We start from the raw sequence: 24296 nt of genomic DNA on the forward strand, positions 1-24296 counted from the left end.
GTTTGTTTTTTTGAACAAAGGAACCATAATTTTAACTCGTGAAAAAAAATTCAATATCCATTTCTAATGTCTTCATGTTACTGAAGTTCACAGACACAATTAATATCTTATTCTTAATGGTCTTACACTCGCGAGCCACATGAATACACACAAATAATGAACCAAATTACAAAGTTTTTAGAAAATTACTTATGCAATATTTAAGATATTGCTTATTGTTATATTACCCAAAAAACATGGGTTTTTTGACCAAAAACAACGAGTATTTTGTGAATATCTGATATATTGCCCAGCACTTAAACCTAACACCATGCACAAAGAAGAAACCCCATAAGAAACAACAATAAAGCATGTACAAATACAGCACTACAGAGCAGAATCTCACCTGTGGTACCTGTTCAATGTCCCTGAGAAAAATTGGTTGATTCCTGGACACAGATGTAGACCGATGATAATCCACTAAGGAGTTTAACGAGTTAAATTTGACCACCCACAAGAAGTATTTTCCTGCTCCATCCCGTAATACTTTGAAGTGCTGGACATCGTTCCCAAATCTACAGGAAAGGGAAAAACACACTGTAATTAGATAACTAAATCTAAGCCAGAGGCATGTATACCACTTAGAAATTGCACAAAAAACAAAAAGATTATGTTCTGTTCTGTTGACTTTATCTGGCTTCATCATTAACCATGATGTCCACAGAGATCTGTTAAGAACTGTGCAAATGGTTCAGGCTGCACTGGCCTAGTTTTGAACCACACACAAAGAATTTGCAATAACACACAAATAAAGTGCTGAGGACAGCCATATTTTCTGCTGCATTACATCAATTATTCATGCACATCCTCTTATTTTCAATACGATTCAATTACAGGATCTAAATCTCAAAAGCAGCAGCATTTGGTCTTAAGACCTTATTGATATGACTTAAAAAGTCAGATAAAAATTGTCTTAGACAGAGAAAAAGTATAGAATAGAACATAATAGAATACAAGTACATACTTGACAGAGAGCGAGAAATCTCCAGGTGCACTCTCACTCTCCCTAATGAGAAAAGCTCCATCGTGTCGCTGTTTATTTAACATTTCTTCTGCCTTTGCACGGGGAATCTTCCCATAAAACCAGCTGTCCAAAAAAAAAAAAAAAAACAGCAATTAAGACATGATGTATTGTAGACATCATATTACGTGAGCTGTGAATCTCACCTTTAAAGCTACACTATGTAACTTTTTTTTTGTTAAAAAATAACAAAATGTTATTATTGAGAGAGTGCAACAAAACTCCATCTTCCAAACCTGTCTTTACCCAAATACACTTTGATAAACCTATAACAGTGATTTATATTTTAGAGCTGTCGGGACGGATTTCGTGGGAAATTCCATACATACAGTCAGGTCCATAAATATTGGGACATCGACTCAATTCTAATCTGTTTGGCTCTATACACCACCACAATGGATTTGAAATGAAACGAACAAGATGTGCTTAACTGCAGACTTTCAGCTTTAATTTGAGGGTATTTACATCCAAATCAGGTGAACGGTGTAGGAATTACAACAGTTTGTATATGTACCTCCCAATTTTTAAGGGATGATATTACTATCATGGTCTATTTGGCCAGAATATCCTGAAGTTATAAAAACTTTACAACATTTGACCTAAAACGTTTGACTAGCAATCATTATGTCTAATGTTAACAAACGTAGCCTAACTTTTGTGACATCTTTTATTTCAAAACATCAATGTTTCTAATAGGTAAAAACTACAGCATAAGACATGGCACTTATCTGCTCTGATGACATGTTTTCAGATATTCATCTTTTCCATCATTTAGTTATTTATTTGTCCACTCGTTATCCATGTGTACACGCCTCAAACCATATTCATCCGTGCAGAGAAGCAGAGCCAAACCATAACAAAAACAATGTTCTTCCGCAAGACACATGCAGTTTTATTTTTTAACAACTAGAGGGCCATAAGTTAGTGTAGCTTTAATGAATGCAAAAAACTAAACCAAGAACACTGATACAAAACACTGTTCTGAGGAAGCTCTCAGAAAGCTGAACTTGTGTGTTATTTAGAGGTAAAGAGGTACTGAGACTTTGTTAGGGATTGGCATTTTGCGTACTTGTGTACACAACACTACAAAGAACTTGAATAATCATAAAATGAAAAAAAAAAAAAGTTATATTCCATTCAGCTGTGCTCCGTCTATCTGTTTGAAAGGAAGGACACATCCTGTGTGTATGCCTTCTAAAGATCTCTAGAGTATTGCGCTGCCCCAGACTGAATGTCACTGTGTCAGTGTTGATGCAAATTGGTGTCCATTGAATCAGACTGTACGATACAGCAGAAAATGATGGTATCACCAAACACAAATCAAGGCCCATTTTCACATGTTTGTTTATAGTTCTTATTGAATTTCATTTTCATTTATTGATGTCACTTCAGAGTTCTTGTGCCCATCTTTAATGTGCATATTAGATGTTGACGAGTACTGCTCTAATTGTCAGGAGTTTGTAGGAGGACCCAGACGCAGGAAGGCAATTTAATGGACTTTAAAATGAAAATAACCAAAAATGCAAACAGAAAACTCTCAAAAGGGAGAAAAACAGATATACAAGAGCATGACCATCTTTGAACGAGAACTGAAACAAAACACTCTTATAAGGGAGATAACTAATGATAGAGGTTTGTTTTATCAAGTAGTGGCAACCCCGTCTAGAAAATATTGTGCATGTGCAAAGGATGTACAGGAGGAGGAGGAGGATAGAGTGTGTGTGGTGGCAGCACATCGCTATCTGACTGCATGCTTCTTAAACGTCAGTGTTTTCTTTCAATTTATGTCAAGAGTTGTTATTGAACCCACTGGAAAATAATAACAAAACAATAACTGACATAAAACAAAATAAACAGAGTAACAGACTTATATCAGCAGAATAACATACTTGACTAAACAGGGCAACAGACCAACTATAACTAGAATAAACCAACTAACTTGAACCATGAACCATGAACAATGACGAACTGACCACCACATGAAGGAAGCATAATATAAAAGGGAACAACCACATAAGGAACAGATTAAACTAATAAGCCTAACGAGGACTAAACAAGGAGTAGGGGTGAGGGAAAAAGGAGAAAGAACACACATGGATAACACACAAAAGACCATGTGCAGAAAATGTCAAAGACAAAATAATCATAAAACATAACATGACAATGCGCATGGCCATGAACTAAAACACAAAGTATAGAAACAAAACACAAGGAACAATTAGTAAACAAAGGAGAATGTCAGAATCCTGCCAAAAACTACAAAAAAAACAGATCCTAGACAGGATCATCAACAGTCACAGAGGACAGGACAGGATCTTCGACAGCCACGGGAAACTGAGCAGGCTCTGAACAAGCTAGTCGACAGCCACAAGGAACTCGAAAGACTTTTCCACAGCCTCAAGGAACTGGACAGACTCATTGACAGCCTCAGGGAACTAGACAGACTCGATGACCATGGGGAACTGGACAGGCTGCGCGGCGACCGCTGTGGTCAAGAGCGCAGACAGCACCAGGGGAATGGCCTCCATGGCCGAGGGAGCTGGCAACGACTGGGGAACGGCCTCCAAGGCCGGGAGTGCTGGCATCGACTGGGAAATGTCTTCTGTGTTCAGGAATACTGGCAGCGGCAGGAGAACGGCCTCCATGGCCGAGAGGTCTGGCAGCAACTGGGGAACGGCCTCAGTGGCTGTGAGCGCTGGCAGCAACTGGGTAATGGCCTAGTGGCCGTGAGCGCTGGCAGCAACTGGGGAGTAGGGGCCCTTCTTCTCCTCCTCCTCTTCTAGACGGTCAGAAGGACTGCTGCGGGAGCAGCCGCTGGCTCCCGATGGTCAGCAGTGGGCTCTCCTCCGCCTCCCGGCGGTCAGCAGCAGGCTCGGCGATGTCACCTGGAGAGCTTCTGGGCAGACAGAGGCAGAGCCATTCTTTCTCCTTCTCCGCGTATGGGTCAGGGGACTTGGTGGTCTAAGGATGGGAGAGTGGGATGCTCAGTGTGGGAGAGTTGCCTGTATTGAGGTGTTATCCACTCCTTCCGATGCTGGATGCATCCCATAAATTCCCAGAAGGAGAGAATCCTCATCCCTTCCATCTACCATGCACCAAGAGGATCTTTAAGGCATTTGTTGAACAGGTCCTTAAATTTGGCTTTGGTGTAATCCAACTTGTTCACCATAAGCAAGAATTAGCAGAGGAAGTCTCTAACATTCCCCTCTCCTTCCCGGAGAGTGGAGTTGGGCAATCTGGATCGACCGCCAGCTGTAGGTGTATTGGTGAGAGGAAGGAGGAAAAAGAATATGCCCATAATTGCCTCTGCTGAGTCCTAAAAGTGTCAGTTCGTATTGTCAGGAGTTTGTAGGAAGACCCAGACGCAGGAAGGCAATTTAATTTGGCTGAAAATAACCAAAAATTTAAATAACCAAAAATGCAAACTCTCATAAGGGAGAAAAACAGATATACAAAATCATGACAAACTTTGAACGAGGGAGATAACAGTCTTAAATCAGCAGAATAACAGACTTGACTAAACAGGGCAACTAGAATAACTAGAATAAACCAACTAACTAGAACCATGAACAACAATGAACTGACCACCACATGAGGACAGGAAGCACAATATAAAGGGAACAAACATATGAGGAACAGATGAGACTAATAAGCCTAACGAGGACTAAAGGAGGAGAGGTGAGGTAACAAGGAGGGGGAGAAAGAACATGGATAACACACACAAGAAAATGTCAAAGACAAAACAATCACAAGACATAACATGACAATGTACATGGCATATGAACTAAAACACAAAGTATAGAAACACAACAAAACACAAGGAACAAACAATAAACAAAGGAGACTGTCAAAAACTACAACTAACAAGATCCAAAGATGGCAGGATCCTGAAACTAATAGAGGCCTGAATTTATATAAAAGATGAACTCAGTGATTTTTGCTGATTGATTAACTCTGGAAAAGAATCAAAGAAATTGTATTTTTGACATTTTTTTTAAAGTGATGTACTCTCACATGAGATGAAGACTCATGTGAGTCACTCTAGTTACATTTTGGTTCAGTCGGAGTTACAGATTTAATAGAAAATTACATAGTATATTATGTTTACCAACTCTGATTTGTTAACACTCCGGCTATGATTTAATCTATTTGGTGGATATCAAACATGTTTGATATTTTAGAGCTAACTTTAGAGCAAAACTAGTTTATGATGCTCCACGACTCACAACGGAATGTGGTGAGAACCGATGGAAATCAAGTGCACCGGGCTAAGGCTGAAGAAATGGAGCAAACAAGCTCTCAATTTCCTCGCTTGATCTGCATGAACAGAAAGAGAAAATTATTTAAAGCATTTTAGCATAAGGCTGCAACATAACAAAATATGAAAAAAATTCAGGGGTTTGAATACTTTATGAATGCACTATATATTGTGGCAACAGACAAGTAATGCATTTAGACAAAACAAAAAGTATCTTTAAAAGTGAAAATGTTGTTTAAAAGTCAGTTATTGTAAAATAAATGCCAATTATATCCACTTTATTTTGCAGCGTGGCTAGGGAGCTGCCATTATGCACCTTGAATGTGGACCTCTTCCGGTATAAGACACCTCCAGTTATTTTAGTGATATTAAAAAAATGATAATACATTATGTTGATTTGTACTGCAGGCTGCAATATATGTCATTACATTATTATTTTCATAAACACATTGGTTTGTAGAGCAAATAGTTTTACCATTTATCACAGTTTGCCATTGTTTTTTCACATGCTGTTGCACAGACAGAATGTATGAGAGATCAGGTACTGATCTCCTTTGTAATAAAAAAACAATAAAGGCAACATTGGATGTTTTTCAGATAAATATGAATGGAAGTTTACACGGAGACATTAAAAAACTGCATTGTCATGCTTTTGGTAAAGTAAGAAGCAGATTTTATTACCGTCTTTTCAATTTGACACAGCAACAACTGAATGACCTACTTACTATTTTACTATAAATTCTCACATTTGAAAATTATCCGACATTGGCATATTATTCTGCTGTACATTCTGTAGTTGTGTATAAGTAAAAAAACACATATCACAAAAATCTGGTCTTCTTATCCTTCTAGTTATCTACATTGCGGTTAATGACAGTGGAACTCTGTCACTTGCTTGAAACACAGTCGCTTGCTTGCTACGGCATTGCAAAATAAGGTACTATTATACAGAGAGCAGGTCTAAAGGATTAACAGCGTTAATTGTAATAGAGATGGATGACATAAGGCTGATTGTGGAGAAACAAAGTGCCCTATTACTATGGGATGCAGTTACCTCGGCTGTTGTTGAAGATGAAAGTTCACGAATATCTTTAGAAGTACATACTTTTTGCGAGGAAATCACTCAACACTTAAAAGTTTTGGCTGGTGTTTGAACAAAGAGATATCTCTAATAAATGTAATATTTCCAAATAAATCCAATTCAACACTTTAATTGTAACTGCCCTGTATTTACTAACCTGAGAAAATTTAGGGTGGTTCAGAGGGGCTTTCTTTGTGTAAATAATGAAATATCTAATTGTGAAGACTCACATTCTCAGTTTATTGTTGGCTAATAAGAGCAAATACTTACGGGTGTGGCTTCATTTCAATGTAATTTTTAGGAATTAATCCCTCTTTTCCATTGAGTTCTGCCTTGTACCAGTTCTGGTCACATTCCTCATTTAAAACCTGATGGCAAAACAATAGACACTTTAGAACATGTCCAACATGGTGTCACTGCACAATATCCACACAGTAAACCTAGGCTTCCCTCTGTGTTTAAGACATTGAATACTGTCAGCAAGGACTAAGAACCAAATGTTTTTAATTTCAGTTCGTTCAGAGTAGAAACTGCATATTTCCTGCAGCCTCCTTTGAAATGGTAACCGGTTAAAACAAAATAAAAGAACGGTTAATACAATTATTTTTTAAATGACAGTACTAGTAATAGTCGTGACCGAAAATAGTCACATCCATGTGATTAGCCTCCAAGACTATACTTTTAAATTTTGATCTAAATCACACATTGCACACAGAAGATATGTGAAACTTCCTGTGTCCCATTTTTGGATATTTATTTAATGCCTTGCCATGGCAACACCGTTCGATATATACCAAATCTGTTCACAATTTAGCATCTTCAATGTCTCAGCATAATGTTGTCTAAATGTGGTGACAGTCTCATGAATCCCCTAGGAGGAGTATTCAAAAGTTCAGAGACTGCAATTTTCAAAAAATCCAAAATGGCAGACTTCCTGTTAGATGGAGCTGATGACTATAATTCTGAAAGTTGTCCAGCTTGGTTATAACTATATATGCCATATGTACTAAAATAAATAACAAAAAATATATAAATATATTATTAAAACATATAAAAACATTATAAAAAAAAAAAAAAACAACACACACACACACACACACACACACATATATATAACTAAATATACATCCAAATGCATTATGTAGGTAAAAAATTCCTCATTTCACTACAAAAAGTGTGTGGGGACCCTCAATACCTTTAAAATAAAACATAAACAAAGAGAATACAAGGATTAAGCAAGACAAGTGCTAGAATATACAAAGAAAACAATAATATTTAATATATTGCCATGGCAATACTATTTAACATATCTGGAATCCCTTCAAAAATTTTAATCAGCGTTGTTCTGACATTAAACAAATTGAAGAGATTTGGGTAAATGTAAAAGGATTATTTCAAAGTCTGTTGTAAGTGCCACACTTCCTGCTGCCAGTTGGTGGCACTATGACCGTGACCCAAAATAGCCACATCCATGCGATCAGCCCCTAAGACCAAACATACAGATACATTTTTATCTAAATCAAACAATGCACACAGAAGATATAAGATACTTCCTATTCCTGTCCTTAATTTATTGCCTCACCATGGCAACACCATTCAGTATATAAAAACTTAATGTCTTGGCATATTATTGCCCAAATTTGGTGACAATCACATGAATCCCCTAGGGGGATTATTCAAAAGTTCAGGGCCTGCAATTTCTAAATAGGCTGACTTCCTGTTGGGTGGAGCTAATGACTGTAATTTTGAAAGTTGTCCGGCTTCATGAGAACAATATCTGTAGCAAGATTGGTGATCGTAGAAGAAACTGACCCCACCACTTTTGTATAAAGGTGGCCCTACAGAGCTCCCCAGCCATGCCCATGTGTTAACATTTGCCCAGGCCTAATGGCCAACAACTCTTGTGTGTGTGCAAAATATCATGAAAATTCAAGCATGCCAATTACCTAAAAAAAAAACATGTGAATATACATAAAAAGGAATAAAGATATTTAATGTATTATCATTTAAGATACCAAGAAGCCCTGCAGAATTTTTTTTTTGAAGCAATTTAGGTAAACATAAGTGGGATATTTTAAAGTCTGTTAAAAGTACTACACTTTCACATGACCGTGACCCACAATAACCACAGAAGATATGAGACACTTCCTTTTTCCCATTTTTTGACTTTAATTTATTATGTCACCATGGCAATTCCATTTAATATATAAAAAAATCAATTCACAATTTATCATTGCCATTGTCTTGGCATGATTTCGCCCACATTTGGTACCTGTAACATGAAATCCCAAGGAGGAGTATTTAAAATTCCAGAGCATGTATTATTCAAACAATCCAAAATGGCCAACTTCCTGTTTGGCAGTGCTTATGACTGTCAGAGTAAAAGTTGTCTGGCTTGATGAGATCAATATGTGTGCAAAGTTTGGTGATGGTAGCTCAAAAGAAATGTGCTACAGAGTCACCCGAAGATGCCCATCTTCTAGGTGGTACAACAGACCACTCACTGACCAAAGAGCTTCACAGTAATAAAATACTGGGGCCAGTGCCCCTGTGCCAATAGGCCTGACCCCCCTAAATTGGAGTGGTAGAATGGTAAGAGTGGTATTCTCCTTTTACATCCCACTGAGAGTTCAGTGAACCCACATTATAGTAAATAGACCAAACAAATTATTTTTAAATAAAACATCAATGCATTATGGAAAATAAAATAATGTGCATAATAATAATATTTAGTGAATATTTGCTTATTGTGCATTAGAGAAAATTCCACACACTGTGCTAAAATGTCACTGGTGTCCAAGTGTTCAATGCAACTACCTTGCATGTTCTGTATTAAACACTGTTAATAAAACAAACATTTAAACATTGAAGTGTGGTGATGGGGAAGTGGTCTTGTGTCTGTCTCCTCGTTCCTGGATTTCGGCACCAGAGTCACAGAACTTCAGGTATACGGAAGGACTGAAGGTATACCAGCTTGATGAACCACACCACTCCCTCTCTCCCACAGACAGATACACGACCATGCCCCCATCACCACATAAAGATAGTAAATTTGATGTATAACTTACACTTTAATTGAATTAATGAATACTTGGACACCTAAAACGTTGTAGTGCTGTGGGTGGAATTTTCAGACGGTGAAAAGTGCTAGATAATTAAAGCCCATAGGAACATTTTTAAGCATAATTCTCCAGCTACAACAAGCATTAACCGTTTGATTTTTTATGCCTGTATGATATACTGTAGTCATATATTATTATATTGCATAATGATTTGGTTGCGAAATTGTCAGCTCCAGTCCAGATAGGAGAAATCAAATGTCAATGAATAGCCAACAACTAAGAACAAAGCTGCAGAGCTGATTTTGATGCTTCTCTTGCAAACGAAATGCAAGATGCTTTTTTGATAATTCTGCTTTGTAGTTGCCTTTATGACAATTTAGCATTGTTTGTGTATAGTATCCAGAGTTTAACTATGGTATTAGTAAGATCATGTTAATCACAGGTTAAAAAAAAACAAAAAAAAAACATGTAATTATTGTATGTAATTAATTTGTAATGAAAAACAATATCCTAAATACATGTAGAAATAATTCAACATCCTTCATAAAAGTGACTTTTATTGCCCTAATATTCAATATTTCATATTTTTGTAGGCTAATAATATTAATATTTATTACAAATATATACACTATTTCTGGCAAAATACCATAGTTACTACTACAGTTAATGTTAATGCAGTAACTGTCAGGTATATTTCAATAAGGGTGCTGATTTGTGGAATGAAAAGCCTGTAATTACTATTGTGAAAGGAACAATGTTTTCCTATTTACCTCGTCACTGTAGTTTAATATGATGGGCTGTTCCCTTTACAAAAAGCTTCACTAGGATGCTGCGCAGAGAAAAGCACGTTGGGAACAATCCTACATTGTGACCAGCTGTTAATATGCGTGTAACACGTCAATGAACATTGACTGTAATTTATATCCTCGGCTGGTGAGATCATTGGATGCACCTGTGGCCAGGCTATAAATAGACGCGTCACCAGCACGTCGTCAGATCCATTTTTTTCAGAGCCCATTCTGTGTGTGTGTGTCTCACAAGCCTGTCACAAACTTTCTGTTTTCACGATCTGTTTTCATGCGAAATGCTTCACGCTCGCCTCGCTTACTTCCGGGTGTCGGCACCCACTCTTTCATCGTGGGGCTCTCACATATATCTGACTGACGAGTGAGAGACGGGTCCGTCCCTATCGCTCGCTCTCTCCCCAGATCCAGCTTATACTTCTCGTAAGCCTGAAGCGCGCCTCGGCACCTCTTCGTTTCACGAGGGGGGCGCTGAACCTCTGTACATTCCATGCATAATAATAAAGCGGCTGGGAAATTACTCGAGGTGGTTACTCGGGCTGTGGCCAGACTACAGCTAGACTTGCCACATGAACTGGTGTGGCGGTGGTGGTGGCGTAGTGGGCTAAAGCACATAACTGTAAATCAGAAGGTCGCTGGTTCAATCCCCACAGCCACCACCATTGTGTCCTTGAGCAAGGCACTTAACTCCAGGATGCTCCAGGGGGATTGTCCCTGTAATAAGTGCACTGTAAGTCGCTTTGGATAAAAGCGTCTGCCAAATGCATAAATGTAAATGTAACAAGAGACCCCCCCACAAACGCTACAAACTATAAGACAGATTTCTGTCTGGTGGAAAAAATAAAATGGGAACGCTATATTAGTCCCTTCCTTTCTTTGATGACCTCCATGACAGGCTTTCTCACTCATTAAGGAACCCATATACTTCCCGTGTCCACATACCCTCGACGTCTTTATACTCGACTATCGTGGGTGCTGAGACACGGGGGTTTTCAATGATGCCGCCGGTCGAAGAGACGCTTGCAGCCTATCTCTCGGCGGGTTCGGCATCGTCTTTTAAAAATCCCTCTCTCCCCACAAAGCCTTGTAGGATGACCTCCACTTTAGTGGGGATGGCTTATCAAGCAGCAGGTCAGGCTGGTGCTGCTCCGCACACAATGGCTGGCTCACAAGGCTGACGTGCTGGAAGACCTGAGTGTGGGCACTGCACTCAAAGAGCTAGCTTTTTCTGAGCTTCGTCGAGCCACAGATCTTTCTCTCGCGGCCGGTCTATGTCTGCCTTGGCAGAGCGGAGAGGCACCTTTGGCTCAAGCTATCGTGCATCAAGGACAAGGATAAAGTTTTCCTCCTTGATGCCTCGGTTTCGCCTTCTGGTCTATTTGGAGACGCTATGAGTTCGGTTATCTCCAAGTTCCAGGAGGCGAAAAGCCACGAGGAAGCCTTCGGGCAGTTCTTTCCTCGCCGCACTCAGGGGGCGGGTCCGTTGGCCACCCAGACCCGCCTCATTCCTGTTAGAAGGGAGGCTCGAAAGCAAAGCATGGTGAGTTGTGCTCCCCCTCGCGGTGACTGGGGACAGTCTCGTCGCCCTCAACAGCCCCCAAAGCAAGACTTCAGGACCCTAATTTCTAAAAGAAAGAAACCCTGATGGTCTTGCACCTAGTCTTCTGGGGGTAGCTCACCTCAGGACAGGGCGCCTGCACCTCTTTGCCCCTCCCGGTACCCCCACACAACCTCTCCATTCCTGCCGCCTTCGGTGTTTCGGGAGGTAGAGGTTCCCATCAAAAAGTTGGGTATTTCGCTGCTTTCTGCATTTATCCAGGACACAGAACACTCGACACCCCCTCAACAGGAAGTGTTAAAAAATGAATGCCCATCTCTGAGAACCTGGCAGTGTAGAAACTTCTGCCAGATATTTTACGTGGGTCCTAAGATCAGTAGAAAAGGGCTACAGAATTCAATTCGCTCGCCGCCCTCCATGTTTCAACGCCGTGGTCTCCACTATCATAAACTGGATCAGACATGTCTACTGTGGAACGAACTGCAAAATCTCTTGGTTAAAGGGGCCACAGAACGTGTTCCCCTTCCAGAGAGAGAGTCAGGTTATTACAGCAAATACTTCCTGGTTCCCAAGGAGGGTGGGGGGTTGTGTCTGACCTTAGATCTTAAGGCTTGAACTGCCCAGTCTGGGTGTTCAAGCCCAAGATGCTGCCTATCACGTTTGGCTGGTCACCATCGATCTCATGACGCACTTCTTTTCCTAGAAGTTCTGCCACAACACAGGAAGTTCCTGAGGTTCGCTTTCTGGGGCGAAGCCTTTCAGTATCGGGTTCTTCCATTCGGCCTAGCCCTTTTTACCTGCACATTCACAAATGCAGGATGCAGCGCCAGCTCCTTTGCGACTCCGGGGCATCCGCATTCTGAATTACATAGATGACTGGCTGATCTAGCGCAGTTCCAGGAACTGGCAGTTCAGCACAGGGATACCGTCTTAGCTCATCTAGTTTATCTGGGGTTGAGGCTCAACGCCAAGAAAAGCGTCCTCTCTCCCACTCTGAAAACTGTCTTTCGGGGGACCGTATGGAGTTCGGTCACAATGCGGGCACAACTGACTCCCACTAGAATAGATTCCACTAAGAATACCCTGAGCGAAGTCAGGCTAGGCCAAGGTCTCAGGCTGACTGAGTCCTCGGTGATCCCTCTGGACCTTCTGACCGTTTTTGTTGTGGTTCAAAGCCAGGTGGGGTTTCTTCCAATTCCAATTCCCCTAGGCTAATAATGGTTACGCGCCACAGGCTTCGTTCCCTTTCTATGTGGTTCAGACCCCGGTTCCTTACCTTGGGTCCCGCTCTTGGTGCGTCTCGTTGTCGCAGGCTGCTAACGACAGACGCCTCCCTGATGGGCTGGGTAGTGGCCTTAAGTGGTCGTCCAGCTTAAACGGAATAGGAGGGTTTGTCAGCTCGGTTGTCATAGTAACTGTCTCGAGTTGATGGCTGTATTTCTGGCCCTGAAATACTTCCTCCTGAGGCTGCCATGTCTTGGTGCGGGTAGGCAATACAGCGGTTGTTTCATACATAAACCATCAGGGAGATCCACGTTCATGTCAGCTGAATTTCTGGCATGTCGGATTCTCCTTGGGGCCCAGGGCAGCTCCTGTCACTCAGGGCAGTTTATATCCCTGGATTTCCGTATATGCGAGCAGATTTACTGTCCAGACAGAAAATACCGAAGGGGGAGTGGAAACTCCACCCTGAGGTAGTGGGTGAGATTTTTCCCGGGCAGAAGGGGACCTCTTCGCCTCTATGAACAGCGCAATGTCTCCTCTACTTCTCCCCGAGCCACCCAGACCCCTTGGGTCTGGACGTAAAGGCACATACATGACCCGGAATGCATCTGTATGTGTTTCACTCTTAATAAATCTACAAACAAATAGAGAAAAACAAAAAGTCATCAAATATTAAAACAGCAAATTATGGTTTATATGTGTACAGGGGACATTTAAGGTATAATACATTTGTTGCCCCCCAACAAGCACACTGTAGAACAATTGAAATGTTCCCATTTTCAGTTTACCTTTTGCAAAAAAATAAATAAAAAAAATAAACATAATTCATCGTTTTTGTTCCTTGATCTGCTTTTAGTCTCTGACTGTGAGTGTGTTAGTATAAAGTTGTGAGGAAGGGACAAACTTCATGTCAGACAGTTGAAGACACTTCCCTCTGCACATAGAGACCATAAAGAGCCAATCATATGATTGGTTGTGGTGTTGAAAGCCTTGCTCTAAAAATAGCATACAGGAAATATCCTTCATTTTAGCTTCTAGCCACACATAACATCCTGTATACATCTGGCACTGACAAGAAATACATTACAAACTTCTGTTGACTTTGTTGCAAAACTGAACCAGATGGATTGCTCAAAAGTGGGCCATTAGCTTCAGACCTGATGGCGTGGATTTCATACCATGCTGAGGATCCGTGAATGTACCTTGCCATACCCACAATGACACCATCTGTGGTAATAATCATGCCCATCCAATAGGAAACAAAGAGATACATTCATTACTGACCTGTGTACAATCTAAAGGAGGTGGCTGAATATGAAAACAAACCATCACCTTTTGTGATTACATTGGGCACAAAGACACACTCACTGTCTTGTTTAAGTATATTATACAATATATAAGATAAATGGGAATCTCACAACTCTGAACGATGGGATTGCTCTCTCTCTCTCTCTCTCTGTAAACAAAAATGAATCTGCCTTCATTACCACCACACTATCACACCTCTTTAGTGAAATTATAAACAAACCAAATGTCAAATACCATATACAAAAAAATATGGAAGTAGGTCTGGGTAATTTCCTGGTGGGAGAAATCAAGAGATGATCATGCAGGGCCCAACCATAAGGATGGCCAGTGTGAGCTAGTTTCTGGACAGTTGACGGAATGGTCACTTGCACTATCGGGCCAATGCTGCACTGCCACTGCATTTATTAATCATTATATATATATATATATATATATATATATATATATATATATATATATATATATATATATATATATATATATATATATATATATATATATAAATAATCAACAAACATTCAAAGTGAGAAGTTTAAATACACTTTGTTAGTATTTGGTAGCATTGCCTTTACATTGTTTAATTTGGGTCAAACAATTTGGATAGACTTCCACAAGCTTCTCACATTAAGTTGCTGGAATTTTGGCCTATTCCTCCAGACATAACTGATATAACTGAGTCAGATTTGAAGGACTCCTTGCTGACATTTGCAGGACATTTTATGTGCACAACAACTGTAATATTTAAGTAAAAACACAGGAACGGTCATAATGTTTACTGTGGTTATTGGATGGTTATTTTTTCTGAATTTCGTATTCGAGAGTTTAATAAAATGTTATTATCAAAATGGTGTTGAATGAAATTACTTCATCAAAACTTGATAATCAAATGAAAATAGATTTTTTTTTTTTCCTCTTAGCACAATCCGAAACATTAGAGATAATAATTATAGTAAACATTATACTACTATATAGTAGTAATACATTGTTGTCTTTCCTCATTTCACATGTCCATTTAAATCTAGATTTTATTTTGGCATTTCTGTGTGTTTTTGAGAGTAGTATCTCCCCTCCTAGCAGTTTGCTACATTGCCAAGTGTGATTATTTAACCCCAAAAAGCTACATACAAACACACACACACACAGCATGCATGATGATGTGTTTTCAGTGTATGAGCGGCCAGCTTGACATATTGCAATTTTAATTAATTAATTGTGAATTCAAACATTTATTTTATCCCAACTATTTTATATTCCATGACATTTCATGCTTTATTCCTACCTAATGAAATTTTTATGGTTGGAATCAGTAATTCGGTCCATATTTTTCACATTGCGGAAATCATAGGGCCTTTCAGGTGGTAACGGCAGGGTAAGCTGACTCCAATCATTGAATTATTGAAAATGAATTCACATCCTGAGGTGTAAATGCTGTATCACCATGCTAACACCTCGGGATGTGAATGTATGTAATTTATTTAATTCAGCGGTCCAAAGTCAAATGTTTTCATACTTAACATTACAGCAATGTTGGAAACAGGGGTGGATCTACCTGGGTGGTATCGGGTGTAAAGCCACCTTTTCAATCTCTCCCACATTTGCATATGACTCTCGTATTTCTCCCCTTATGGCAGTCGTGATTAATTTGGTTTCCAACTGATTTTTTACTACCAAAAAACAACAATATTAATTAAACAAATTACCACAGTAATCTGTGTGTGATTTTGTAGAGCAGATGAATTAATTCAATAAAATTCAGGATTAATATTCACTCAGTATTTATTATTAACAGTATTATTTATCATTATTACTGTTTTTATAGTTATATGACTTGACTTGAATCAGAAATTAATTGATGGGATTTGAAATATGTAGGCTTTGCATGTGCAGAAATAAATGACACATGTATACATTTAATCACACATTTACTGTAATTCCAAAAGCTTTTTGTTATATTTGAAACATCAACAATAATTTCTGACTTCTACATTATTAACTGTCCAAAATACAGAAGTAGCAGGTATTAATTTTTTTGATATTTCAGACTTCGGGGCTTATATTTTTACATGAATACATCACTTCCGGTCGGGAGGTTGCATACGGTCTAGTTGCACGAGTTCAAATATTTTAATGCAGCTGTGGCTCTGAAAATTGGATCCGAAAATGTTGCATCCGGAGACAGTCTATGTCTGTCATTTGTTTGATCCAGTAAAAACGCGGATTAAGTATAATGTAAATGTAAGTATATTATAGTTGATGTTGACATTATGTAGGGTATTATTCACTGCATCAACTCACCGAACACACAAATGTTTCACAGACCAAACACATGATTGATTACAGCAGCAACCAATCACTTGAATGATTACAGCTGCGGCCAATCGCATGATTGATTACAGCAGGTGACAATCACGTGATTGATTACAACAGTGGCTAATTGCGTACTTGCTACTGCAGCACATGCACTGTAGAGTTTGGGCACTCGCAGGTTATTTTAGTTTATTTCCTCAATCACAACAACAATAACATCATGGACAAATACATGGGGAAAAAAATAGGTAAAAGATGAATTGCTCAAATCTTCATTGAATGATTATTCAATGCATCACCGTCAGATATTAGTTAAGATGGATGAAACTTTTTCAAATAGGTTTCGTCAGGTATGTGTATAATCCAGATGAATCATCTCCAGTTCATGAGTAGGAGTTTCTATTTCCTCTGTGTGTTTTGACTGGCGTTCCGGCACTGGAATGTGTTATTTTGAATGCTACGATAAGTGTTTATTGTCAGCAGTTTTTCCGCAGCTCGCACTCTTTTCGGGTTAAATAGAAAATAAAAATATGTCCGCCATTGTGATGGCTTTCTCAGCCGTATTGTTTGTGTGTATGTAGAGTGTTTGTGTTGTCTTTTTTCTTCCTCTCCCTCTCTATTAATCGTTCTCAGGTGTGGAGTAAACAGGTGCTGATTGTTGATAGGGCACTCCGCCGCTTCCTTCCTAAATAAAGAGTGATCCATGGCTGGGTTGTGTGATAGAAGACGGGGGGTTTGTGAGCATTCACCGGTGATCAGGCGCATACTGACTTTTTGTCTGTTTTCCTGCTGCAGGAGCAGAGAGTTTGTGGTTGTCACTGTTTGAACTTTGGGGTTTTGCTGTTTTTTCATACAGACTGTCAATAAATGTGCCATTGAAGTGTTTCCACTACTCTTGTGTCCCCGCATCTTTTATTGCATTTTATTTTATTTATTTTTTAATGTAACACCCATTCATTGACGTAAAGATGCAATCTTGGTTTATTAAATAAAAAGTTATATTTGGGTGAGTTAGAACATAGAACCTCTAAAATCTAGAGACAAAAAGTTACCACTAGAACAATCAGTCATGTTTTTAATTAAAGTGCTTATCTATGCGTTCATCTACTGACTAACAAAATCCCAAGAATGATAGTGGCAGATGCAGTGAAGAAATTACTATATTATAGGAAATATTTAAGTGCTTGAATTAGTTAAGTGTTTATTAAAACAGGTAATTTAAAATAATATTTTACTGTGCATAACATAATTAATATTCACGAGTTTCGCAGCACTGCCCCCCACAGTACAATTTTCTGTTTATTTTATTTTATTTATGCCTAAATTTGTGTTAATGTTTGCTTTTAAATGAAACATCCAGCTGTTACAAAGGGGATCGGCCTACATGAAGCTTATTTGCAGAATAACATGGGAAATGCATGCACTCTCCATCCATACACTTTACAAAAAACTTGATAAAAAAATATAAAAAGGTTGGTCTGCATAAGGTGGTGACATTTAGTCCAGATTGCTACATGTCAAGCTAAGGAACATTTAGAATTTAGAACATTTTGTTACTTATTTTATTTATTATGCAAAAACAACTTTTAAATGTTGGCAAATCTGTAGCAAAATGGTTAGAATGTGGTTCCTTTGGAAATTAAGTTGTATCACAAATTCATGGACATTTGTAACTAGTACTTGATGAAATTAAGCTTGGTACTTGGTACCTGTTAAGAACTACACATGGGCGCTGGCTTTGGTGTTGCCATCACTTCATTGTCTGCATGCCACCCCATTTAAAAAAGAAAATCTAGATCTGGCCCTGGTTAGAATTAAAAATAAAATATCATATTTTGCATTGTATAATCATCCCATCATTATACTTACTATGTGTAAAAGGTCCAGATTTGTAGTGCTGTTAAACTATTTCATCAGAGCAAAGCAGAGAAGTCAGCAGATAAGCAGAGAATGTATGTGACAGGGCTTCCTTCATGACAATCAACTGTTGATATTGTTTAAAAACGTGAAGCTGCTGGCAGTGACAAAGCAGTATGAATTTGTGTATTTGACATCTATCCTGAGTTCCTGAGCTGTCCCCACTATAAGACTATGTTGCTAAAAATAGAGTATTTTTTTTTATAGTGGGGCCTGCACAAAAAACAACAACATTATTATTAAACCCTGAGGTTTAACACAGTTAGTCTCTGTTATAAATAGTTATAAATACTTTTATTTTGATTTCAATCTTCTCACACTGCTGGCAGAAATGCATAGAGGAACATTTTGTTTGTTTTTATTTTCATGTAATGTTGGTGAATAAAAAAGTAAACCAAGTTTTAGTAAATCTCTGTGTAGGAGCAGTGCAACATTTGCATATGCAAAATCTGCCCCAATTTCGTGTCTTTTCAGTAAAACCCCTCACGGTGGTTGGATGACAACTGGGATTAGAAATAAAATACAGAATCAGGGCAAGATTTGTTAAAGAAAAAATGCTATTTGTGCAAATTCTGCAGACAAATTTCTGAATAAAATGCCAAATCTGAAATCAAGTACAAATGCCGAGACCACAAGCTTGTGGTTCAGAGACATCAACCAGTCTCCCTCCACAACATCCCTATTCAGAGAAAATCATACTACCAGCCGCCTGTTTGCTCACGGCTAAGCGCTGTTGCTAGGCAGAAAGTGCACAGCAACAGAACGACACTGGAAAAGAGATTCTACTAGTAAGAGACTACAGAGCATTCAAAGACTTCAGAAATTAAGTGTGTATGTGCACTTTTGGAGTATTTGGTGTAAGCCCGTAGGTGTTGACAGGACACTCAAGCAATGAGAGTGCAGGGTTACAAGGCCTCTGACCACATCTGTCAACTTGCCAGCTCTGAACACTGACAAGCTTGGTCCTTAAACCCAGTAAAATTTGTGACACACAACACACACTTGCTTGTGGTTGTCCATCGTAGTCCGATGATGACCATCTTTTTTTTTTAGTTTTTTGGTTGCTGTACAATCCAATCCTTGACTTGCAGATTCGGTTGCATACAGATCATATCAATTTTGAACACACACACACACACACACACACACACAGACAGAACTTATAATAATTTTTTGTACAATAGTAATATATTTCTGTCACAGTTTCTCGTGCTTTTATATTTTTCTCGTACTTTCACACAGCATTATATTTTGGTGGAAAACTGAGGAAAGACCTTTGAGTTTCTGTGGGTTTTAAAAATAAATATAAAAAATAAATATAAAAAAAATAAGAATGCTGATGTGAGGGGAAAAATTGTAGTAGGGCTGCAAAATATATCGTAAATAAAACCTCACGATATATTTGAATGTGCATTGAGAATAGCATTTAAATAAAAGCATATTTAAATGCTATTCTCAATGCACATTCAAATATATCGTGATGTTTTATTTACGATATATTTTGCAGCCCTACTACAATTTTTCCCCTCACATCAGCATTCTTAACGATGCCCTGCAGCCAGAGCTTCTGATTAAAGTGGGCAGGGGAGAGGAGTGGTTGCAGTAACAGTCATTGGTAATGTGTTCAGGCACACCTGAAGTTAGTCAAGCATTGCAGGGCTCCAGACTGTTTCTTAAAATGGTCACAAATGCAAACAAAAATAATTGATTGCAACAATCATTTAAAATCTAGTCACCATTGGCGACAATCGGGATTGTATGTGTTCATATGTGGTTTCTGCAGATATCATCTTGTGAGTTATTTAATACATCTTTAAAGCACACACCAGTTTGTCTTGCGCAAAACCCATTCTGTTGTGATGAGCTCACTGCATGCAACACCAAACCCAGCGCGAGAGAGTCGTGAACAAATTACTCTTTTGAACAGGGTCTTTTTCATGAATCACCCGAAAAGAACTGAGGGTTTGAACCACTTTTATATATCTAGAACTGGGTTTACAGCAATGGTAAACTGCCTGCAGGAGGTGAAGCCACTGGAAGTTTTCGAGCAGCCATCATAATATGCCCAACCTCTCATAGTGTCAATGACTGACAGGAGAAAACACCCCCATTTCACAGTCTCCAACAGTTGCCTTTCTCCCTCTAGAACCATGGATCTGTTTCTCCGCATGACCAAGCAGACGGCCCGCACCATTGGCCGGTCTATGTCTGCTTTAGTCAGCACGGAGAGACACTTATGGCTCAACCTGTCGGGCATCAGAGACAAGGACAAAGTTTTCCTTCTCGATGCCCCGGTTTCGCCTTGTGGCTTATTTGGGGATGCTATGAATGTAGTTATCACCAGGTTTCAGGTGGTGAAAAGTCACGAGGAAGCCTTCGGGCAATTCCTTCTTCGCTGCACTCAGGGGGAGGGGCCTTCGGCCACCCAGCCCCGCCCCTTCTAGAAGGGAGGCTCAGAAACAAAGCGTGGCGAATCGTGCTCCCCCTCGTAGAGACTGGGAACTGGCTTGTCGCCCTCAGCAGCCCACAAAGCAAGCCCTCAGGGCAGTCATTTCTAAGAGGAAAAAACCCTGATGGTCTTGTGCCCAGCCATGTGGGGGTAGCCCCCCTCAGGACAGAGTACATGTATCATCCACTTCGACCCACACGATACCCCCATGAAACCTCTCCATTCCCACCACCTCTGGTGTTTCGGAAGTTAGAGGCTTCCAGCGAAATGTTGGGTGTACTATTGCTTCCTACCTTTGTCCAGGACACGGAACACTCAACATCCCCTCAACAGGAAGTGTCAAAACTAATACCCATCTCAGAGGCGTGGAAACTTCTGCCAGGTATTTCTATGTGTAAAGAACAGTAGAAAAAGGCTAAAGAATTCAATTCGTTCGCCATCCTCTGCGTTTCAATGGCGTGGTTTCCACTACCGTGAAACCGGAGCAAGCATGTCTACTGTGGAAAGAACTGCACAATCTCTTGGACAAAGGGGCCATAAAACATGTTCCCCTTCCAGAGAAAGAGTCAGGTTATTACAGCAGATACTTCCTGGTTCCCAAGAAGGGTGGGGGGTTGCGTCCAATCTTAGATCTTCGAGGCTTGAATCACTCAGTCAGGGCGTTCAAGTTCAAGATGCTAGCAACCAAGACGGTCGTGTCCCAAATCCAACATCACAATTGGTTGGTCACGATAAATCTCATGGACGTATACTTTCATATAGAAATTCTGCCACAACACAGGAAGTTCCTGAGGTTCGCTTTCGGGGGCGAAGCCTTCCAATATTGGGTTCCTCCATTCGGCCTAGCCCTATCACCCCGCACATTCACGAAATGCATGGATGCAGCACTGGCTCCTTTGCGACTCCGGGGCATCCGCATTCTGAGTTACATAGACGACTGGCTGATACTAGCACAGTCTCAAGAACTGGCAGTTCAGCACAGGGATATCGTCTTAAAACGATAACGTCAAAAAGAGCGTTCTCTCTCCCACTCAGGGAATTACCTATCTGGATATTGTATATAATTCGATCACGATGCGGGCACAATTGTCTCCCGCTCGAATCGTGTCCATTCAGAACACCCTGAGCAAAGTCAGGCTAGGCCAAGGTTGCACTGTTCGTCAGTATCAAAGAATACTACAACCTCGGTGATCCCTTTGGGCCTTTTGCGTATGAGACTTTCAGTTGTGGCTAAAAGCCAGGGGATTTCATCCAAGGGCCAGTCCCCTAAGGCTAATAATAGTTACGCGCTGCGTGCTTCTAGGTACGTCTTGCCGTTGCAGGTTGCTAACAACAGACGCCTCCCTGACGGGCTTGGGAGCGGTCTTAACTGGTCGTCCAGCTCAAGGGGAATGGGAATGGGCATTTGAGAGGCTGCCATGTCCTGGTGCGGGTGTACAACACAGCAGCAGTCTCTTATATAAATCATCAAGGAGGTCTACGTTCACACCAGCTGAACACTCTGGCACGTCAGATTCTCTTTTGGGCCCAGGGCTAGCTCCTGTCAGTCAGGGCAGTTTATATCCCTGGATGCCTGAATGTGGGAACAGATTTACTGTCCAGACAGAAAATACTGACGGGGGAGTGGAAACTCCACCCCGAGGTAGTGGAACAGATCTGGGTGAGATTTTACAGGGCAGAAGTGGACCTCTTCGCCTCTCAACAGACAGCGCAATGTCCCCTCTACTTCTCTCTGAGTCACACAGCCCCCCTGGGTCTGGACACGATGGCGCATACATGGCCCAGAATGCACCTGTATGCGTTTCCCCCAGTTTCTCTGCTCCTGGGAGACTTGGCCAGAGTTCGCCAGCAAGGGTCCTGCCTCTTACTGATAGTGCCGCACTGGCCGAACAGGGTATGGTTCTCGGAGATACTGTCTCTCCTCGATGGCTCGCCTTGGGCGATTCCGGACAGGAGGGACCTTCTGTCTCAGGTGCAGGGGATAATATTTCATCCCTGACCCGAGCTGCGGAACCTTCATGTTTGGCCCCTGAAGGGTACCAACTGAGGGACACTGGGCTTTCACCTGAAGTTATCGAGGCCATTCTAAGTGCTAGCTTACACAAGCATCGGTTGTCAAAGGCCTGAAGACACCTCAAACCCACAACTCAACCACACTCTGGACAAAAACCTGCCTGCTCTTCCTGTTTGCTTCCCTAGCTGCCATGAGATGATGGAGCAATAATGATGCCAATATTCTGGTGATGACAGGTGTTAGACTGATCCCCCTGTGATTTTCACAGGAGCTACCCTTTTTGAACATCGGTATATTGATAGACTCGCCCCATTGAGCGGGTCTGTTGTCCACACGAGTTCGAACAAGCCCGTTAAAGCCTTTACTAGTGCCTCAGCACCCTCCTTGAATAGAGCCAGCACGAGTACATCTGGACCGGATGCTTTATGACAATTGAGGGCCTTGGTGCCTTGGTGGACCTCAGCCTCAGTTGGTGGTTCTAAGCTAATGGACCAAGGAATAGCCTTACAAGAAATCGCAGATACATTAATTGTGGCAGGTGGCCAGCTGAACTGCTCCTTTAAGTATTCTGCCCAGCAGGATAACCTCTTGAACTTATTATAAATAAGTGTGCCATCTACTTATCTAACAGTTTCGCTAAATTACAGATAAAATAATCTCCTGGTGTTCCCTGAGGCGAATGCTACCTCCATTTCCCTAGCCCTTTCAGTCAGCCAAGCTTCACAATCAGTGAGAAGGCTTTGTCTGAGCTCCTTACAAATCTCCCTCGTTAGCCTATTGAAAGAGCTCCCAGAGGGGATCTTCCATTTTACCTCCAATAGCTCCAAGAATATCATAGATATCCAATGTTTCATCTGCCCACCAGATACTGTGCCACATAGAGTGACCCCTACAGCTCGTAGTGACTGTGAGACTTGGGTCCAGTGTGTATCAATGTCCAAAACTTTAGTAATAAGTTACTAAACTTATTTTCCAACCCCGTTTGAAAGGCCTGATGAATTTCTGGTTGGCTGAACATCTCAACTGCTAGTCGTTGTGACCTGTGCACACTCTCCCCTGGGAAACTAAGAGTAAAACAACAGCGGACCAATGCATGTTGCTAGTCGACATAGTGTCCATAAGGACCAACAGTCCTATATGGAACCACGCCACCTATAACTGTCCAACTGATTGAGGGCACCATGTCAAAGTCTGTATCGCACAATGTCTGAAGCTAGTACTGGATAAAAACAGACAGTGTTCTGCACATACTTCA

General features: G+C 40.5%; 1 protein-coding gene across 2 annotated transcripts in view; it reads right to left on the reverse strand.

Annotated features, from left to right (window-relative positions):
* LOC127654192 (growth factor receptor-bound protein 2-like) overlaps window positions 1-24296 on the reverse strand; it is a 43031-nt gene that overhangs the window by 2048 nt on the left and 16687 nt on the right. Inside the window, exons 1-4 of one of the 2 annotated variants that reach the window (XM_052141263.1) lie at window positions 8672-8708; window positions 6670-6767; window positions 1004-1126; window positions 386-554 (exon numbers count right to left, since the gene is read on the reverse strand). In XM_052141263.1, coding sequence (XP_051997223.1) covers window positions 386-554; window positions 1004-1126; window positions 6670-6767; window positions 8672-8680 — 399 coding nt within the window. In that variant the 5' untranslated portion in view covers window positions 8681-8708. Of the gene's footprint in view, window positions 1-385; window positions 555-1003; window positions 1127-6669; window positions 6768-8671; window positions 8709-24296 lie in introns of those variants that run through there. The other variant, XM_052141262.1, reaches the window with a different exon arrangement.

Source organism: Xyrauchen texanus, chromosome 13 (genome assembly GCF_025860055.1).
Source record: "Xyrauchen texanus isolate HMW12.3.18 chromosome 13, RBS_HiC_50CHRs, whole genome shotgun sequence".
Lineage (NCBI taxonomy): Eukaryota > Metazoa > Chordata > Actinopteri > Cypriniformes > Catostomidae > Xyrauchen > Xyrauchen texanus.